This window comes from Maniola jurtina, chromosome 10 (assembly GCF_905333055.1).
Source record: "Maniola jurtina chromosome 10, ilManJurt1.1, whole genome shotgun sequence".
NCBI classification, from domain to species: domain Eukaryota; kingdom Metazoa; phylum Arthropoda; class Insecta; order Lepidoptera; family Nymphalidae; genus Maniola; species Maniola jurtina.
In genome coordinates this window covers 990,870-1,011,258 of record NC_060038.1, presented here as the reverse complement: position 1 = coordinate 1,011,258, position 20,389 = coordinate 990,870, and the positions used below count along the sequence as shown (strand labels likewise).

The following is a 20,389-nucleotide window of genomic DNA, read 5'->3' as shown; positions in this document are numbered from 1 at the left end:
CCCGCGGGGCGTGACGGGTGGAACAATAGCTATCACTAACAGAGGTGACCGGCGGACATTAGGAGTTTTAGGTCGGATTCCGTCTGTATAATGCTGATTGCATACTAAACCGTCGCACCGACCGCACATAACTCGATGAAGTAAGAACCGATACCGAACCAGTGGTAGATGCTCTCGACGATTCAAAAGTACTTGTAAAAGTTTAATTGAATAAAAATATTTTGAATTTGAATTTGAATTTTATACATATTTTAACGTTATGGCTATACTGGCGTATTTAGTAGATGTAAGCCCGACTAGTTTAAGATAAGATAAGATAATTTATTTGCAAGAAAGTTGATACAATAAGATTGAAATTTATGGTTTCGAACCCATGGGGTCCTTTTTCATACGGACTCAGCTCGCTGCGCGTCGCGGATGGTCTTCGACCATGTAGATTTAGGTTTTTAAACTCCCGTTGGAACTCTTTGATTTTCTCGGATAAAAAGTGGCCATGTCACTCTCCAGGTCTATAACTAATATATCCATGCAAAAAATCACCTCGAACTGGTGCTTCGTTGCGGCGTTAAGGACAAACCAACCTACAAACATACTTTCACATTTATAATGTATGGGTAGTGATTATATATATGCTGGCTGTCCTACTGATTGCCGGTGAAGGCGGATATATTATCAATCTAAGTCTCAATGGGTTCAAATGAAAGCCTCTGTACCGAGAAACACCAGACTAGATCTAAAGCGAGTTACTGAAAACAAACGTCAGTTTTTCAACAATTAAGCACAGCATTTGGCTTGTGCGGTACGTGCAGCCATACGTGGTAATGTGTGATCAATATAACAATCTCAACTGAATACAGTAGTCAGTAGGAAGTGCGCTGTAAAAGTGCTTTGTATTATTTATGTTGGCTCATGTTTCATGAACAGTTTTTATACCTACTTTATATTAGGTAGTAGATTTTAAAGCTCTATAATATAAGTATGTAACTAAATAAATAAATAAAAAAGCCTTATATTTATCCTTAATAAATTTCTAAACAAAGAATTGGTTGACAAAAAAATAATTTTTATTTTAATTTTAAGGACCTCGCATTGAGTAAAGGCCTCCTCCAGATTTCTCCAGGTCTTCCTGTCTAGAGCCTTTTTTTTCCAGTTTATGCCTCCCGTTTCTTTGATTTCATTTTCCCAGCTTTCTACAGGTCTACCTAGTTCGTTTTCCAACTGGGCGACACCATTCAGTCACAGTCTTTGTCCATCTTTTATCTGTGAGTCGCATAACATGACCAGCCCATTTCCACTTTAACTTCATGGCATGTTTTAATTGGTTTTAATGCATCAATAGCTTTCGTTTTTTTTCTTATAGCTGCATTTCTAGTTTTGTGTATTCTACGCAGAGTATGTATATAATAAAGTAAATATGTAAGTATGTAACTAACTCCCTAATATTATCCGAATTAAGGGTCGTGTGGCAGTTGTAATAGCTCATATCAGTCGATCCACGTCGGTTAAGTAACTGTCGCTAACGGATAAGGTCCATAACGGGATGGGTCAGCAACTTTGGCCTTTTAGTTTTCCCCGTGCCTCGGGGTACAAAGTAAGTCGTCGGTCTGAAAGGAAAACCTGTTGGTGAAAGAATACAGAATTTAAGAAATAAAAGGTTGTCTTTTCATTGATTTTTTCCATTCCTTCAATGACTGATTGATTTAGGTTGTTTGATCCTTACTAATAAAGAATTTAATAGGTAACTAATAAGCTACCTACCTTCTCAGATCAAATGTTACCTAGAAATTTAGCTGAATATTAAATGGAAAGCTTAGTATCCAGAGCCTTAAGAAAATAAAAAATATGAACTGTCAAAGTCACAATTGACAAATGACACTGACAGATGACAGCTGTCATTTCATTTTGTCAAATATGGTTGAACAAGTGCAAGTGGATATTATCAACTTTCCTTCGTAAATAAAACGCTAAAAAACAATGCTAGAGTGACTATTTCCCCATTTTTGTGTAAAGTGTTTATTACTACATAATCTATGTTAAGAAAAATGGGCGACAGTACTGATTCGGAGGAGTTTTTCGACGCGGAAGAATTCACACCTGTAAAAGGATCGAAGTAAGTTATGGACTCTTTCCCTTTTATTCTATCCCAAAAGGTGTATTATCCTATTAAAATAATACGCATATGTCGACGAAAGAACACCTTGCATTGTTTAATAGGCAACTAATTGTTTGCATAACGTTAAGAGACTAAAAAACTAGTTAAACTGCGAGGTATTTACATCAACAGATGTTTTGGTGGTTATAGACGTCCTTGATACATATCGGCAGGTGATTACATGCTCGAATTAATGTTACTGTTAACTCGAGGCTGATTAATGCTAACTGTTTAGGAAAAGATGTTATATTGATACAGGCAAGGGCTGTGAAAGGGTGTGCTTACCTTTCTTTGTGTCTTATAATTTTTTTGATAAAGTTTACTACAGATGTCTAAATCATTTGCTTTGCTGTGTTTCTCGATTAAGTAAGTAAGATTATTTAGTGTACTTTCAAGATTTAAGGTAGATTTAAATGAAATAAAGTTAAATAGCTCAAAGGAAGTTCAGTTTCTTTAGTTTATTGATACTTAAGTGAGTACTTACTTAAATATGTTAAATTCTGTGATGTAGGCAATTTCAGGTGGATACTAGGCCTAATATAACTTTCAAACATCTTAATAACATCCAAATTCTTTACAAGTTTCCATGATCCATATTTTCACCGATTTGGATCAGACAAGAATGCAACAGTTTATTGATTTATTTAAAAATCTTAATTGTTAACTATCTTATCTTCTTTCTTCTCTCTGAACTGGTCACACACTTAAACAAATTCCTAACCATGTTATAAAGATACAGGAGACATTTAAAAACAAAAGCAGACCTTATCACTACAGTGATCTCTTTCTGGCAACCCATACTTATTATTTATTTATTGAAGTTTAATTACAAAGAACTTGACTACTTTTCAGAAGATCATCAATATGCAGCAAAAGTGCAAGCATAAATGAGAGTAATGGCAAGGAAAAGGAGAGCAACCAAAAAGAGAAGCATGAAGACAATGCAGCACGGAGCAATGCTGCAACTAGTACTCCTGTCACTGTCACAGAAAATGCAGCTGTTGCTGTCCAAGATGATAGGAACACTGTTAAAAATGTTGGTATAATTTTATAAGTTACTAGCAAGTGCCCGGCATGTGCTACTATACCAAAAAACAAAATCTCTAAAACCATCTTCGCCTTATTGCCTTTCTAATTAAACGAGTTTGGGGTATATTAGTTGGATGGTTTCAAAGTCTATAACAGACATTTAACAATTCAAAAGTACTTGTAAACGTTTAATTGAATAAAAATATTTTGAATTTTGATCTAATTTGAATTTTGAGTTTCTGAAAATTTAGCATATCAGTGGGATGTAGTATAAAATGTTTTAACCTTCCAGTGTATATCCCAATTTTTTCTGCCTTTCTAATAATATGTGGCTGGTTTAAAAATTGTGTAATCACAAATATTATTGTTTTTTAGGTAGTTCAGGGCAGGAGGAGATTTCAAGAGCTAAGAAGATGCATGCAGACAGAAGAAGAAGATGAGCCCGACCCTGGGGCTCCTCTATCAGCCCCTATGGAGCGCCCATTCAAGTAATCCTACCTCGATACCTAATCTATAATACCTAATCTATACTTCCATAATATCCATATTTCCATACTTTTCCATACTAATATTATTATAAATGCGAAAGTGTGACTGTCTATTTGTCTATCTGTTTGTCTGTCTCTTTTCAAGGCCAATTTTGATGAAGCCTGAAATACAATTTTTGTCCCCATTGACATGTTTTTTGAAAAATAATGCCTTGTCACAAATTTCTCGTAAAATTACGGCCGAATTTAATAATCAACCTAACTATCGGTAATCTATCTTTAAGTTACTAAGCGACATTGTTAATTGTAAAAAAAGACCATACAATTTTTGAAAAATAACAATGTTACTAAAATTCACCAGATTACAGGTAGGATTGATTTTATTATTAACTAGCTGATGCCCGCGACTTCTTACGCGTGGATATAGGTTTTTTAAAATTCCATCCCGTGGGAACTCATTTCTATTTTCCTGCATAAAAGCCTGCCTATGTGTTAATCCAGGGTATAATCTATCTCCTTTCTGAATTTCAGCCAAATCCTTCCAGTAGTTTTTGCGTGAAATAGTAACAAACATACACACAAACTTTCGCCTTTATAATATTAGTGTGAAGTGTGACGGCCGTGAACCTAGATATTATGTAAACCCTGTGACGCTGATGGGTATGAAATTTTCAGACTCTAATATCAAGTCAGGATGGCCGAGCGGTCTAAGGCGCTGCGTTCAGGTCGCAGTCCACTTCTGTGGGCGTGGGTTCGAATCCCACTTCTGACAAACGCTTTTTGCTTTTTTTTAGCAGATGTATATTAATTTTTAAACAAATCTTGTAAAATAAATTCATATTATTGTACTGTAATTCGATAGTATAATTGTTAACATAAAATGGACTTAAACTTAGAATAATTGATCTACATGCAAAACACTATCCCTTTCACAGATCCCTTTAACATCTAAAATCATTAAAATACTAAGCCTATATTGATTTAAAAAAAAAAAATTGTTGAAAAATCCTATCTGTAGAAGAAATTGTATAGCCTTTTTTGACAAATAACAATGTTGCTAAGTGACTTATGGACAATTACATTAGAACATGGATTACTCAGCCATATTCAAAACTAGCTGATGCCCGCGACTTCGCCCGCGTGGATTCAGGTTTTTCGAAATCCCGTGGGAACTCTTTGATTTCCGGGAGAAAAAGTAGCCTATGTGCTAATCCAGGATATTATCTATCTCAATTCTAAATTTCAGCCAAATCCGTCTAGTAGTTTTTGCGTAAAGGAGTAACAAACATACACACACACAAACACACACATACACACAAACTTTCGCTTTTATAATATTAGTGTGATTTGCTTAGTATGTTAAGTGTTAAGTTTAAATATTGGCAAATTATGATGCATCATTTGTTTATTTTTAAGGATAATATCACACGACACCATGAGTCTGCAGAGTATGACGTCACTCGGCAGAATCGGAAGAATCTTGGGCGGGGCTGCAGAATCTCATTGTAAGTTGATTACAACGCTTATTAAATCCGAAAGGATTTCCATGTGTTTAATTATCCTTGGTTTTTAAGGGTTCAGTACCTCAAAAAGAATAAAGGAACGCTCATAGGATCACTTCGTTGTCTGTCTGTCGTGTCTGTCAATTTGATCTTTATCTCTGTTTTCGACAAAATTGATTAAACGGATGGACCGTGAAAAGCTAGCAGATAGACACACACAAATATACAAAGACCCTTTCACGTTTGAAATATTAATATGAATATCATATTTAAGAAATTATTGAATACTAGAATGATGCCCGCGAATTTGTCCTCGTGGATTTAGGTTTTTAAAAACCCCGTGAGAACTCTTTTTGATTTTCCGGTATAAAAAGTTGCATAAGTCAATTTCCGGGACGCATGCTACCTCTGTGCCTTTTATATAAATCGGTTAAACGGATGGGCCTTTAAGTATCCCGTGAAATCTTTGATTTTCCAGGATAAAAAGTAGCCTATGTCCTTCCCCGGGATGTAAGCTAAGTCTGAACCTTTAATCAAAATCGGTTAAACTGTTGGGCCGTGAACAGCTAGCAGACAGACACACTTTCACATTTATAATGTTACTTTGGATTTTGTTTCAGCAAATATCCGTGACTCCACAACAGCGCCCTCTGCGTCGTCGAGAGAACCTTCCACCGTGTCCGCCGACGATCACATCCATTCTGATAGAGCACCAAATGGTAAGTTACCGTGTCGTACCGTAACGCTGCATAGCTTGGTGCTAAATGCGATGGTAACTAGTTACTGATGGTAAAAGCACTGGGCCAAAAATTATAAGTGCGAAAGTATGTCTGTCCGTCTTTCACGTTCATTCATTTAATCGATTTTGACTAAATTTGGTACAGAGATAGCTTGCATCCTAGAAAAGGACAGAAAATACTTTTTATCTCATAAAAACAAAGTTCCCAAAAATCGACATTCACGCGGACAAAGTCGCGGGCATCAATTATTACTAGTATAGAATATAAGCATGAACTGAAAGAAGACACTTTTTCTATCGGATTTGGTATGGACTGTATGTCTTATACTTCAACTAGTTTATGCCCGTGACTTCTTCCGCGTGGATTACACAAATTTCAAACCCCTACTTTACCTCCTTAGGTGCTGAATTAAAAAGAATCCCTTTAGCGCATGTCTAAGTCATAATAGCTATCCTTTTAGCATGCCAAATTTCAGCTCAGCCCATCCAATAGTTTCAATTTAATTCAATTATCTTTATTGCGAGTTTGAGAGTAAGTCTCATATTTCAGTGCTAGCAATGGCGGAACCGGACGTGATAGCGAGCACGAAAGCCAACAGCCTGAAGCAAAGTCGCGCGTCATCGGCTGGCATAGTTTCCATGTCTGGTTCGTCGGGGACCGAGCCCCGGCCCGCCAGCGTGGCCGGCCCCGTCGCACCGCCGAGGAAAAAGAAACGAAGTAGGTTTTTCGTTCTTTACCTCACTTAGGCTCTTGTAGGTAGGCTCCTACTACGGACGAAGAAGCGAATAGCTTTTTTAGGGTTTCGTATCCGAAGAGAAAAAAAAAACAACCCTAATACGATCACTCCACTGTCTGTCTGTCTGCTAAGACCTATCAAGGGTAGCTAAATATGTAGGGTGATTCCGTTACGTTAGGCTAGGAATATTCCGTTGATCGGTATCATGAAAGACAGGTAGCAATTGTCTTATAGCACATGTAAAGGGAAAAATCCAAAAACATTGAATCTTTGGCTATTTCTTGTATGGAGCCTTTGGCGTGCGAGTCCGACTCGCATTTGACTGGGTTTTTTGGAGTTTAAAATGAATGATCCACAATGATCCAAATGATGATCCATTTCAGATAAACTGCACGGTTCGCAGTCCCTGTCCACGACGGATGGGGATAACCTCAGCATCTGTACCACGGACACGGATGAGATCAGATACGTGAGACGAACGGACAAACCGCAGCTGGAGTCCTTAATTGTTGAGGTACCAAAAAACTCCAATGTTTTAAAATGAAGTATAAATTTAATTGAATAAAAAAACTAAAAAAATATATCTAAGAAAATATTACTTAAAACGCCCATAATTCCGAAAGTTTAAGGTGTATACCCAGGATCGAACCCCTGACCTCACAAATAGAAAACCGACGCGAAGTCTTAACCACAAGGATATTACTGCGTTTTTAGTCAGCCAGTTCTATTTTATAATGATAAGGTGAAAAGTTATCAAATGTCACAAGAAAATGTTTATTTCCAGCCTCCACTATCGAATTCCATAAACCAAACAATGGCACTGCCGAGTCCAGCGAGCACAATAGAATCTCTGACCAGAGAATTCCAGGATTCCTTGGAATTGTCCCAATCCAAGTATGGTAAGTGTTTTGTTGGTATGTTATTGATATTTAAGCAAAATGTTATTATTTAGATTTTTTTAAATCCTGTGGCAACTCTTTGATTTTTGGGGATGTCCGTCTTTTATGTGCAAGATATCTCTGTACTAAACTTCAAAATGGAAAAAATGGCGAGGGTTTTTTCAAAATTTACGCACTTTACACTACACTACGCATTTATATTATCTTAGGCGCAGTGGTAAGCGCTGTGGTCTTATTAGTTGGAAGTCCTGGATTCCAGGCAGGGGTTTGGAATTTTATAATGTCTAAATCTCTAGTCTGGTCTGGTGGGGGGCTTCGCCAGTGGCTAGCGATTTAGCGTTACACTCCGATGCTGTGTAGAAACCAAAGGGGTATAGGCTTATTAAAAACTACCACATCCCTTCCAGGTTAGCCCGCTTCCATCTATGACTGTATCATCACTTACCACCAGGTGAGATTGCAGTCAAGGGCTAACTTGTATCTGAATAAAAAAAAGTAACAAAATAATCCCCAGCGGCCCTGGACATGTCCCACTCCCACCACGAGTCCCGCTCGAGCGAGCGAGCGAGTACGTCGTCTAGAAGCAGCACCGCTACTTCACTGCGACCGCATCCCACGCATTCTACATTGGATATCAAAGAGGCTGTTAAAGGTAAGTGAATAATATCACAAACAATCATTTTTAAGTATAGTACGCGACAGGTTGACATGACCATCGGGGTGGGAACGCCCCGCACACCCGCACAGTCCCCGCGCTAACCTGATGACCGATTATCTCATATAATGTAGTAGTAGTAGTAGTCTTTTAGTGTAGACGCCCACTGTTGCACATAGGTCTTCCCTAAAGAGCGCCACCACACCGGGCGTCAACACCAGCTTAAATCACGCCTAAAGATTTTGTTGTTAGACCAGATATTTTGATAGTAAAATGTGTATTAGGTGAGTACGTGGTGCGTCCGCAAGATGAGGAGCGTTTTCGCGCGTCGGGCAACACGCCCAACGTAACCAACGTGACCAGCACTGGTACTATGGGCAGCAATGCGAGCGGACGGACGCATAGTGAGGGCAGGCCGCCCACCACTGGCACTTCTAGTCTTGGATCTGTTAACAGGTTTGTTGCACCATTTTGTTAAGATTTTTGTCATACATCAGTAAGTTTGAATTCTTGTAACTTCTCATAACGGATTATCAATATCTGATACGTATTAACAGGCCAAATTCATCAATCTGTAATCTGTCGATAAATTACTTTGGAATATAGTTATTTGTGATAAAATACCATACAATTTTTGAAAAATTTCAAAAAATCTTCTTGGATCCTTTTGAGAGTCAAATCCCCGAAAAATGTAACATCGAACGGGGACGAAACTTAATGCCGCATGGCTTTCTGTGAGGCCAAGGATTAGAGTGTACATTCAAACACACCGATTTTGCCTATTCAGACGCTCAGACGGCAGCCGCGCTCGGCGCCGCTCGGCCGGGGACTCCCCTCAAGCGGGCGCGGGGCTCCACGCGCGCGCCTCCTCTCCTTCACACCAACTATCCGACATCGAGATATTGGAGCAAGTCACTGTTCTGAACCTAGACACCGGTGAGTGAGTAGTACCCTTGCTCAGTAGTGTGTCGGTGATGAATTGTCACTTTATTGATGATTCTTATAAAAAAAATTGTTTTTTAAATTAATATATTTTAACGTAAAAAATATTAAATATTTTTCTGTAACAAACGTTAATATTATGATAACGAATGTAACCATATTAGAGGTCATTTAACCGTAATCAAGCCCCATGGTCAAAATAGCCTCTGCTTGTAGCTCTGGGTTGTAATCTATTGGTTTGCCGAGTTTCTTGCTGGTTCTTCTCGGTAGGAAAGGCATTCCGAACCAGTGGTAGATGCTTTTGACGTTTCAAAAGAACTTGTAAAAGTCTAATTGAATAAAAATATTTTGAATTTTGAAATTTTGCAGGCGAGCGCATGCCGCTGAGCGTGGCGGAACACAAGCTGCCGCAATGCATCAACCCGCTCAGCCTGCACATCATGCGCCTCACATCCGAGTACATCGGCCGAGCTAACGACGATGATAACACCAGGTTTGTATTGTCTATGCTTTACTTTACACTAATCTATATAAATCATGAACTAGCTCAGAATTTGGCTGTACCTTTTTGTCTTTGTAACATCTCCACTGTTTACCCAAATTCGCAATAAAGATATTTGATTTGATTTGATTAACTTTACACTAATCTATATAAATCATGAACTAACTCATGTCCGCGATTTTGTCCGTGTACACTACAAAAATTTCGAACCCGTATTTTACCTCCTTAGAGGTTCACTTTTCAAAAAAAATTTCGTAGCAGATGTCTACGTAATAATAGCTATCTGCAAGCCAAATTTCAGCCTGAGCCGTCCAGCAGTTTGAGCTGTGCGGTTATAGATCAGTCAGTCACCTTTTCCTTTTTAACCCCCGACCCACAAAGAGGGGTGTTATATACATTTAGATCACTACCAATATTATACATGCGAAAGTGTGTTAGTTGGTTAGTCCTTCAATCACGTCCCTACGGAGCAACAGATTAACGTGATTATTTGCATGGGTATAGATATAGATATATTTTGTATTCTTACGTCTTTATTATTTTGACAAATGTTTTGAATACTTTTAAAACTGCACGCTAGAGTCTATTTGTATGTTATTCCCTTACCTATTGCATGTTACTTGCTAGAACGAAAAATTATATTAGAAATAATGAGATGATTATTGGTAAATATAGAAAAAAAAACCATATAAAATATTCCATTCACAAAGTTACCCCAAATTGTGGGATAACTTTGTCATAGCTCTAACTTTTAAAAAGGAATTGCTTTTTAAAAATAAGCTATGGTTTTTAGTACGTTAATTTAATAAGTTATCATTCCTTATGTATTGTAAATAATTGTGTAGTAGCCTCTGGTAACACCTAATTCCACTAAATATTTAGGCAAAACTGTTTAACGATATCCTAAATACCCCCGCTACTATACCAATTCAATTTTATCCAATTCTACTGTACTTTTCTTAAGGATCAAGAAATATTTTTTCTGATCTTAAAGATCTAATCGGAACTCGATTTTTTTTGTTTAAAAATAAATATTATTGGATTGATTAGAAAAAATGCTTGGCCCAATTTTGGAAAAAAAAAACCAATATTCTTGTGCATTTTTAATTTTATTTTTAGGATAAAATTCTTTTAAAAAAATATTTTTTCACAAGATCGTGAATGAAGAACTTTGATCTGAATACCGTTTTAAATCTGAACTCGAATTTATTTTTACTTCATAAACAAAATAAAAAAAAACAACGCGTTCAAACTAAGAAAGGAAAATCATGACCGCTATATTGTAGCGTTCTAGCTAGAAATATATTTCGATTCAATATATTTAATATTTCAAATAGATTTCAATATATTAAATCAAAATATTATATTATTAGCTAAAACGTCATAACAAGGCGGAAATGATTTCCCTTAGTTCGAATGTTTTAAGATTGTCGATCAATCATAGTATTAGGGGCAAAATTGGCATACAATGTTTACATCGCAGTAATATTTCCAGTCTGAAGAGCAAACCAAAGAGCTTATGGCGGAAACGGGCCTCCATTAGCTTCTACAGTAGCTCGCGCAACCTCTTGCGGCGCTCGCCGTCGGCGCCCTTGCACCCTGCCCTATCGAGCCTCAGTATTGACACTACTAGGTCCACCAATTTTCTATTGTCTATGCCCTAAGTTTTTTTTTTAAAAAAAGGTTCTTTATAATTGTTGTTTTAATGTGCTTTCACTTTTTGAAGGTGTTTTTGTAGATGTCACTGTTTGTTTTATTATGGATCGCTGTTGTCGCTTTTCTTTTTAAGTTATTTAAATGCATAGCTTTTGTAAGGTATTTAAAAATATGTTCTAGGTTTATTGTTGGCTTTGTATATATAGAGAAGCGTACATAACGCGATAAAACTAAGAAAGGCTAATTGCGGCCTCCATGTTGTGACGTCTTAGCTAGAAATATTATTTTGATTTAATATTTTATTCAAAATAAAATCATAAAAATATATTGAATAAAAATATATAGGTACCTAGCTAGGACGTAACATTATGGCGGACACGATTTACTTTCTTAGTTTGGACGCGTTATACCTAGGTATTATCGTAAGCTTGAATGTTTAGAAATGACGTATAAATGTATTATATATGGCTTTGTCTATACAAAAGTACAGGGGAGGGGCGCCTCCAAATTCAAAGTCTATGAAGGATGCCACTTCTGTATAAAACGCGCCACAAAAGATTGCAGTGGATTTATTCTTGTTTTATAGCTTTTTGTATTATTTAGTTTTTGATGTTGTGATTACCGATTGTGGTATGATAAATTATTATTATTCGTAAATGAATTGATTATAGAGAAACAGACGAGGAGAGTGAAAGCGTTTGCGCCGGCGGCGCGGAAGACGAAGCCAAAGAGATCAAGAAGGAAGGCACTGACAGACAGACAACAGCTATCAAGAGAAAAACAGAGAAGTAAGTATTGCTCTCTAAATCCTATTTCATTTACTAGACGAATTTTATTTTATATAGTCTACATTTGATACTAGGCTAAGCCTAGTAGTTTAAGAAGATATTTCTAAAGTACGCGACAGGTCGAGATGGCAATCAAGCCCCCGCACGTCACCTGCGCTATCCCGCACTAGGTTAGCGCGGGGCGTCTCCATCCCGATAGCCATCTCGACCTGTCACGTACCTATTATTAGTCAGATAGGTTTAGCGGGTTAACTTGGAAGGGATGTGACAGTTTTGATTACACCCATACCCCTAAGAGAGCGCGCACTGCGACGCGGCAAGTTGCGGTGCGTTTTAAAATCCGTAGAATTTAAATCAATCAAAATCCCGTGCGGAATTAATTCCGGAGTGCGCGCGCTTCTATGTCGTTCTATAAGTCTCTCTATAAGTTTTGCGGGAAAAGACGTACGGTTTAACGTCGTGCGTGCTAGCTCTTATCCGTTTCTACACGGCATCGTACGGAGCGCTAAATCGCTTGGCGGCACGTATTTGCCGGCAAGGTGGTAACTAGCTACAGCCGTAGCCTCCCACCGGACAAAAGTTTGCTATTTGATGACAAGATCTTTTAACACTGTATTCATTGGTCTAGAGTGATGCGCGCAGAACTAGTGAAGTGTCACTCGCAAGACAACATTAACATCAGGTGACGCGACGCGACGTGTGACGCTTGTGCCTTGTCTCAGACCTATCTAGTTACACTGAAAACTATCGCTATTTTGTACTAACTTGAGTGGTACTCAGGCTTATATTAGGAAAACGGCTCAAATATTGCTCATTTAAGTCGGTATGATAAGCCCGAATAGCAATTATGTAAATTAAAAGCCTCAATAGCTCAACAGTTGAGGAGCGGTCTGAATTTCGGCGGTTCAAACCCCACCCGTTGCACTATTGTCGTACCCACTCCTGGCACAAGCTTTACGCTTAATTGGAGGGGAAAGAGTAGTATTAGTCATGATTAGCATGGCTAATGATCTTTATAAAAAAAAAACACTTGCTGTAGGAAAGCATCATGAGGAAACACTGCGTGTCCCAGAGTTCTCCACAATGTTGGTAGCGCGACTGGTTGCGTCGCCACTAGTATTCTAACGAGATGGTGCAAGTTTGAGCCGTTTTCTTATTAAAAGCTAGTTTGAAAAGTTTTTCTAGACAGGTATTTGATCGAGGCTCGCGTTTTTATTTTTGCCAAAATTTTCGCGTGTGCTATTTTTATTAACACTAATTCATTTACTTTAGTTGTTTTGTGTTTATTTATTTTGAAATGTCCAAGTGTAAGCTGGCAATATGGTTCGTTGCTGAAATGCTTATTGAAATTGTTTTGTGTGATTTTGGAATAACCTAACTTTAACTGATTTGTTATTGATCTATCTGATAGGTATCGATTATTATGATAATAGATATAAAGACGCGGAAGTAGTTCATCTTACAGGCATTCGTCGCTAAATAATGTTTGAATGAAAAACTATGATTTTTTAACCGTTTTGTACTGGAAGTCTAATTTACTTTTTTGTTAAACTGTTTTTGGCGATCGAATAACCAGCCCTTATTAATATAACACCAAAACTGATTCAATTCCACTCTTTCAAGAAGTTCGTGTGTAAAATCTTCTGATATGAAAAACTAGTATATATTTTCAAAACCTCCACAATTATTTGAAAAATTCAAAGACTTTTTAATCATTCAGAAGTTTTGTTCATCAATAGCATAAAAACGGTCAATAATTTCTAAGACCCAGTCTAATTTCCTCAGCTTTCAGTCTCCGAGCCAAGATTTTTTTTTTAATTTTTTCAAAATTATCTTGTAGATTAAAACGCTTCTTCGGAAGTACGGTGAAGAAGACAGTAGACGCGGCTAAGTCGCTCGCGCAAGAAGTGTCGCACGCGCGACATAAAGAAGACGTCGCGGACATAGTGGACGATGTTCGCGGGGAACACAACATCAAGCTGAAGGCTTCCAACTCGCACAAAGGGCCGTACGACTTCGATGGATGCGTGAGATATGTGCAGGTATTGATATTTTGAGTTGTACTAACCATAAACGTCCACTGGACATAGGTCTCTTGCGCTATAGAACGCCATAGGACGCGGTCTCTTGTCCAGCAGCTTTCAGCGACACGATTGAAATCGTCAATAGGTACACCTAATGGAGGTTTCCTTGTGAAGAACATTGTCCGGTGCGAGTTCGCTTCCACCTAATAAAAGTTTTGCTCGTGAAGAACGTTTTCCGGTGCGAAGTCGCCATCAAGCACCTTTGGACACTTCTTGCAGTCGGTCAACGGAGACGTCTAAACAGCAATTTTGCGGGGTCACTGGTGAGCTGAAGAGGAAATTTACCGGCCGGCAGAACAAGGCAGAAGAAACTTGAATCAATTTTGCTTCGTGGTGGATCAATTTCGTTCACCCGAACTAAAGTTAACGAACGAACGAAACGAATATTAAAGTTAGTTCGCTCGCAAACATCAAAGGCATTCTTTGAAAGCTTTGATTGGGCTATATCGGTCTTCTACAGATCTGCTGATTTCTGATTTGATTACGTAGAGATCCGGGAAGTTATAAGTAAGTTAAAAGAAGTAATTATGGGCTAGAGATATATGGGTAGGGTAGTAGTGACAAGATAGAGCTAAGTCGCTTACGCAGGAAGTAATGTGGCGGTTTTGGCAGCGGAACTCACAACTCTTGTGTTGTGAGTTCCGCTGCCAAAACTGACACTTTTTGTCTTAAAGCTTAAAATTCCATCTGCATCTCTGTTCATTATTAACTAAGCAAGTTGCATTCAGTTGGTATTCTTTTATTCAGGAAATGGGCTCAGGCCACTCGGGCGCGGTGTGGTGTTGCAAGTTCAGCGTGTGCGGGCGACTGCTGGCCACGGCCGGCCAGGACAAGTTGCTGAGGATATGGGTCACCAGGGACGCGTACCAAATGTTCCACGTGAGTACCCCTTTATACGGGTACCGAGTACAGTGATGCGACAGCAAAATGCAAGTAGGCCGAGAGAGTTGCGTGGCGGTGGTGGGCACTCGGTCTAGTAAATAGAACATGGTCCGAATGACTCTCTCCTTTTAACTCGGCCTCTTCTTGGTAAGTGTAATGAAGGCTTTAACTATTCTTATTCTAAGTGCGAAGGACGATCTTCCCTATTGTTACGGTTTACCGCATTTATATCATATGTTTCAGTACAATCCTACTAAGGCACTATTCGATCTAGCGGGATCCAGATCTAATAGTTACTTAACCTTAGACACAAAATTGATGGAACTATCTGTTTCTCAACAGGACATGCGCACAAAATACAACGCGGAAAAGAAATGCTCGCCCTCCCCCTCCCAAGAATCCCTCGCGTCCCTCGCGCCCCCTCCCCCGTCGCCCGAAGAACCCCCCTTAGGCCCCGCCGCGCCCTTCTGTCCCAAACCCTTCGTCGTTTACTCCGGACACACTTCCGACCTCCTGGACGTGTCGTGGTCGAAAAATTACTTCATACTGTCGAGTTCTATGGATAAGACTGTCAGGTTAGTATGTGGCTAATTCTGTTGACCCTTCTGATTTTAAGGGTTCCTTACCTCAAAAGGAAAAATGAAACCCTTATAGGACCATTTTGTTGTCAGTCTGCCTGTCTGTCCGACTGTCGTGTATGTCAAGAAAACCTATAAGGTACTTCCCGTTAACCTAGAATCATGAAATTTGGTAGGTAGGTAGGTAGGAGCACAAGTTAGGAAAAAAATCCGAAAGCCGTGAATTTGTGGTTACATCAAAGAAACAAATTAAAATGTATTTCATGAACAAATAATAAGTATTTTCAATTTTAAGTTTCAAAGTAAGATAACTTACCAAGTGGGGTACCATATGAAAGGGCTTTTCCTGTACATTCTAAAACAGATGTTTATTTATTTTTTATGCATAATAGTTTTTGAGTTATCGTGCAAAATGTTGGAAAAAATACCCTTGCTGTTGGCTGGTTTTTAGATCCTTGAAAGGATTCGGCGAATCCTTGGAAGGACTTGAATGAATGGTCTGGTATCTTGCACAGGCTGTGGCACATCTCGATAGGCGAGTGCCTGTGCTGCTTCCAGCACATCGACTTCGTGACGGCCATCGTGTTCCACCCGCGGGACGACCGGTACTTCTTGTCCGGCAGCTTGGACGGCAAGCTGAGGCTATGGGACATTCCCGATAAGAAGGTAAGCTGATGATGACAAACTGAAGAAGTAAAAAAAGAGATAATGGTACTGATCTTAACTAAATTTTACAGTATTCGCATCCTCTTCTTACTGATGGAATATGAAAAGGACAGACACAGTTTGACAGTTTTAAATTTAATTTAGAGCTGTCAAACCTCGTGACTAGCTGCCAGTCGCGAACTTTAAAATTCATGTTCCGTCCTTTTTTAGCTCTATTAAAAGAAAAGATGCAGATACTCTAAATTTAGTTTAGAGAAAGACAAAAGAATCGGCGCCAATCTATGTTTATACAAGAGTTTTTTTAAATCATAAAACAAGTGATTTTCAATACATTGAAAGTCTTAGTCTAAGTAAAGTCTTTACCCAAAGTTTCTTTGTGATATGCGCCATGAAAGCTAAGATAGATTTTTCGATTTCAATGCCTTCTTTCTATCGAAATCAACGACACTTGAATGAAATTCCTTTAATCCTAAGCAATAATTACAATAAATATTCATTCGTCCAACAGGTAGCAGTATGGAATGAAGTAGACGGCAAAACAAAACTAATAACAGCCGCGAATTTCTGTCAGAACGGCAAATTTGCCGTCGTGGGCACCTACGACGGACGATGCATATTCTACACCACCGACCAACTCAAATACCACACGCAAATAGACGTGCGATCCACTCGAGGGAAGAATTCCACCGGAAGAAAAATCAGTGGTATAGAACCCATGCCGAACGACGACAAAATCCTCATAACCTCAAACGATAGTAGAATAAGGCTATATGATTTACGCGACTTGAATCTATCGTGCAAGTATAAAGGCTATGTAAATGTTTCCAGCCAAATAAAGGCTAGCTTCTCTCACGACGGTAAATACATAGTGAGCGGTTCAGAAAACCAGTGTATTTATATATGGAAGACTTGCCATGATTATTCCAAGTTCACGTCGGTCAGGAGGGACAGGAATGATTTCTGGGAGGGCATCAAGGCGCATAACGCGGTGGTCACATGCGCGGTGTTCGCGCCCAACCCAGACCATATGATACGGATGATAACTGAGAGGGAGGAGAAAATGAACGCTAGTAAGACGCCGGATGAAAAGGATGAAGTGGTAAGTGGACTGTGTATTACATTTTTTTAAACACCTCTAAATCCCTAATTAATGTTATAAATATGCGAAAGTCTGTTTGTCCGTCTGTTCAGCTTCTCACGGTCCATTAGTTTAAGCGATTTTGAAAAAATTGATACAGAAATAGCTTGCATACCAGGGTTCCGTCCCACAGGCTATTTTTTGTCCGGAAAAATCAAAGAATTACCAATGAATTTTCAAAGGTCCATTCTGTTTAACCAATTTTACGAAATTAGGTGATGAGGTGGCTTGCATTATGGGGACGGACTTAGACTCATTTTACCCCAGAGGTCAAAGAATTCACACGGAATTTTTAAAACATAAGGATTAAGTTTTATTTAAAAATGACCATATGTATTTGGAAATGCCACTTTCCAGAAGGCAGCGGAGGGCGGCATGGTGGCTTCATCCCAGACCGGGCACGTGTTAGTGAGCGCGGACTTCAACGGCTGCATCAAGGTGTTCGTGCACAAAGCCAAGCCCAAGCACAGCTCCCTGCCCGCTTCTGCTTTAGCTTGAATTTTTGTGAAACCAGCCTAAAGTGTACCTAAATAATATGAAGTATTAAACTTTGAAGCTACTCTAGTACCAGTTGTACCAGTTCCACAGTTAATAACGCTTACTTCCACGGACAGGATGCGACAAGGATCTTTTGGCACGTGGCCAAAATCGGAACTAACGCCGCCATCTTGTGAAGTTTCACGCCGGCCCCTATATGTGGTGTTGCGAAGTAAAAAATTATGCTGTTTTTTTTTTTATATATTAGAGCCATGCCAAATACATATACATCACAATATATCCTGTTAATAAATACAGCATAAATGTGTCTGCATTATCTGCAATTATAGTATAGCAGGGAAACATGACAGGTTGCAAGTCCATGGCTTTATGGTTTTTATTATTTTATCCTTATGTGGAAACAGGGGCGGCTTTCCCAATTTCTCATTCAGCTAAAATTAGATAAAGCTTACTCAATTTTCAGCATTTAGTTTTTCGACATATTCCCTAAAATTGAGGCGATTCTAATTGCTGGCAGCTTTTGTTCTATCACTACGATCCCCTGTCAATGTTATTCAAGTGCCAAAAGATCCTTGTCGCACTATACAAAAGGCTCGGACAATGAGACGACGTGTTTGCGCTACCACGGACGATGCTCTTAACATGGTGCATCGGTGCGGGCTGTCCTCTCTCTTACTTGAAGTAAGAAAGAAAAAGACAGACTGTTTAATCCATAGATTATGTCCGTCTATGTAAATCTATGGTTGTAGGTACCTATTTGTGTAGATTTCAGTACTAAAATACGAGTAGATATAGATGAAACGAAAAATGCAATGCAAATAAAGAAATGCTTAGATATTAGATTCTATTTTACTAACGGAGTATTCGATTCGATTAAGTAGGTATATGCTACATAAATATTACTTAGCGCTTAGTATGAGATTTCAAATCTTAATAACAGAATTCGATCGTCGAAACACTTAAAGTAAAATGGTCCTTATTTACTTTGTTATAAAACTCAAGTTCGTCCATACAACTACAGCCAACGCTCTAAGAGCGGAAACCTTGCGAATTTTTTTCAGTGGTGCTAAATTTTCGACTTTAAAACAAGGTAATGTAGGTCCATTTTACTCTGACGTTATTGTGTTTCGAAGCTTGAACTCTATCAATCGTGACGTTTCATCTAAGCACTCGGCTTGCTTCGTTAATCCTGGGTATGGTCAAAGTAACAAAGTTTCGGGCAATTCTCCGATTGCCCAAACTTGTAGTCAAACGAGGATCGACTAACCAAACCTACAGGGGCCGAATTTCAGCGTTTGAGTTTAAAATATAAGAAGCCATAAAAAGAATTATTAGAATCATTACTGAATGAAATGATTTACTCGTATATTTATGGAAACGTGATATAATCGCGCAAAAAGTTATTTAAAACCGAAATGTAGTCAAAATTGTATTAATACTCTTGTAGACCAAATAACCACTATTATGAGAGCTGTATGGAATACGATTTTTGTTCAGAATAGCCGTTCTACACATTGAATTCAAAATAATAAAATACGTTAATTAACCATACTAAAAATCTGACCATCTTTGTCTTTAAGTAGAACGTTAAAACGATAGAACTACGTAGAGTCGTGGAAAAATAATTTATTCTTCTAAAATGGTGTTTGTAGACTTCATAAAAAATAACGATAATAAACAATATTTTTCCGAATATCTATTGATAACGTAAGATATGAATTAATTCATAATACACACATATAATTTATTCGTTGTATATATTAAATAATAATTAATTGCTTTCCTATAATCTTGTTTATAATTATTGTCTATTTCTTAGTTACTCTTATCTTAAATTAATGTCATTATTTTTGCATGTAAAATTAATTAAATTCATAACTTAACTAAGTGATTTGTATTAGTTTTTGTTACTTATTAAATAATCTGGATAAAGGATCATGTCAATCTCAAGTATTTTTACAAATGTATTTTGTTGGGGTGACGAATTTATTAAAGTAACTATTATTATAGGCAAATATACTGGGATTCGAATCTTATTTTTTTTGCAATAAAACCCAAATATTTTTTAAACCCTCTAGTAGGTATATTATGTTAAAAAATATTTACTATTCCTAAACAAATACTATTAATTTATATTAATTTAGTAAGAAGTGTTGAATAATTAGTTATAATCTTATATTTTGAGTAAATGCACATATTCGCTTTAATTAATAAACATAAGTTAATTTAAATAATGTATTTCTGTATATTTGTTATTTCTTAAATGTATAATTCCAAGTTTTAAATAAAAAAATATACTTATTAATAGTCTTGCCTTCGTTGAACCATGTGATTATTATTATTAATAATAATGTTTAGTTTTGTATAGTTATCTTTAATGAAGCCATTTATGATTGTATCAAAGAATGTATCATGTAATTTGCATTTACCGTTTAATAAATCGTTATATTACTA

At 37.8% G+C, this 20,389-nt stretch overlaps 1 protein-coding gene and 1 non-coding gene across 4 annotated transcripts; both read left to right on the top strand.

Moving 5' to 3' along the window:
* Positions 1 to 1,901: 1,901 nt before the first annotated feature.
* LOC123868927 (WD repeat-containing protein 44) lies at positions 1,902 to 20,389 on the top strand. Of its 3 annotated transcripts, none has more exons than XM_045911610.1 (20): positions 1,902 to 2,110; positions 3,005 to 3,188; positions 3,557 to 3,669; positions 5,086 to 5,174; positions 5,792 to 5,890; positions 6,461 to 6,628; positions 7,031 to 7,161; positions 7,432 to 7,546; positions 8,061 to 8,198; positions 8,486 to 8,657; positions 8,989 to 9,137; positions 9,513 to 9,636; positions 11,141 to 11,278; positions 11,973 to 12,089; positions 13,930 to 14,131; positions 14,921 to 15,052; positions 15,398 to 15,630; positions 16,149 to 16,299; positions 16,808 to 17,389; positions 17,795 to 20,389. In XM_045911610.1, the coding sequence occupies exons 1-20, from the start codon at positions 2,031 to 2,033 to the stop codon at positions 17,933 to 17,935; spliced, it is 3,258 nt and encodes a 1,085-aa protein (XP_045767566.1). In that variant the 5' UTR covers positions 1,902 to 2,030; the 3' UTR covers positions 17,936 to 20,389. The 3 variants fall into 3 exon arrangements, with proteins under 3 accessions (XP_045767566.1, XP_045767565.1, XP_045767567.1); XM_045911609.1 differs by having other exon boundaries at positions 16,808 to 17,398; XM_045911611.1 differs by lacking the exon at positions 11,141 to 11,278 and having other exon boundaries at positions 16,808 to 17,398.
* On the top strand, positions 4,358 to 4,441 carry Trnal-cag. The gene has a single exon. It is a non-coding gene; the product is annotated as a tRNA-Leu (tRNA).

Coding starts and splice junctions, on each gene's coding strand:
- LOC123868927 (XM_045911609.1), top strand. CDS start 2,031: ATGTTAAGAAAAATGGGCGACAGTACTGATTCGGAGGAGTTTTTCGAC. Junction 5,175..5,791: donor CGGGGCTGCAGAATCTCATT/GTAAGTTGATTA, acceptor ATTTTGTTTCAG/CAAATATCCGTGACTCCACA. Junction 8,658..8,988: donor AGTCTTGGATCTGTTAACAG/GTTTGTTGCACC, acceptor TTGCCTATTCAG/ACGCTCAGACGGCAGCCGCG.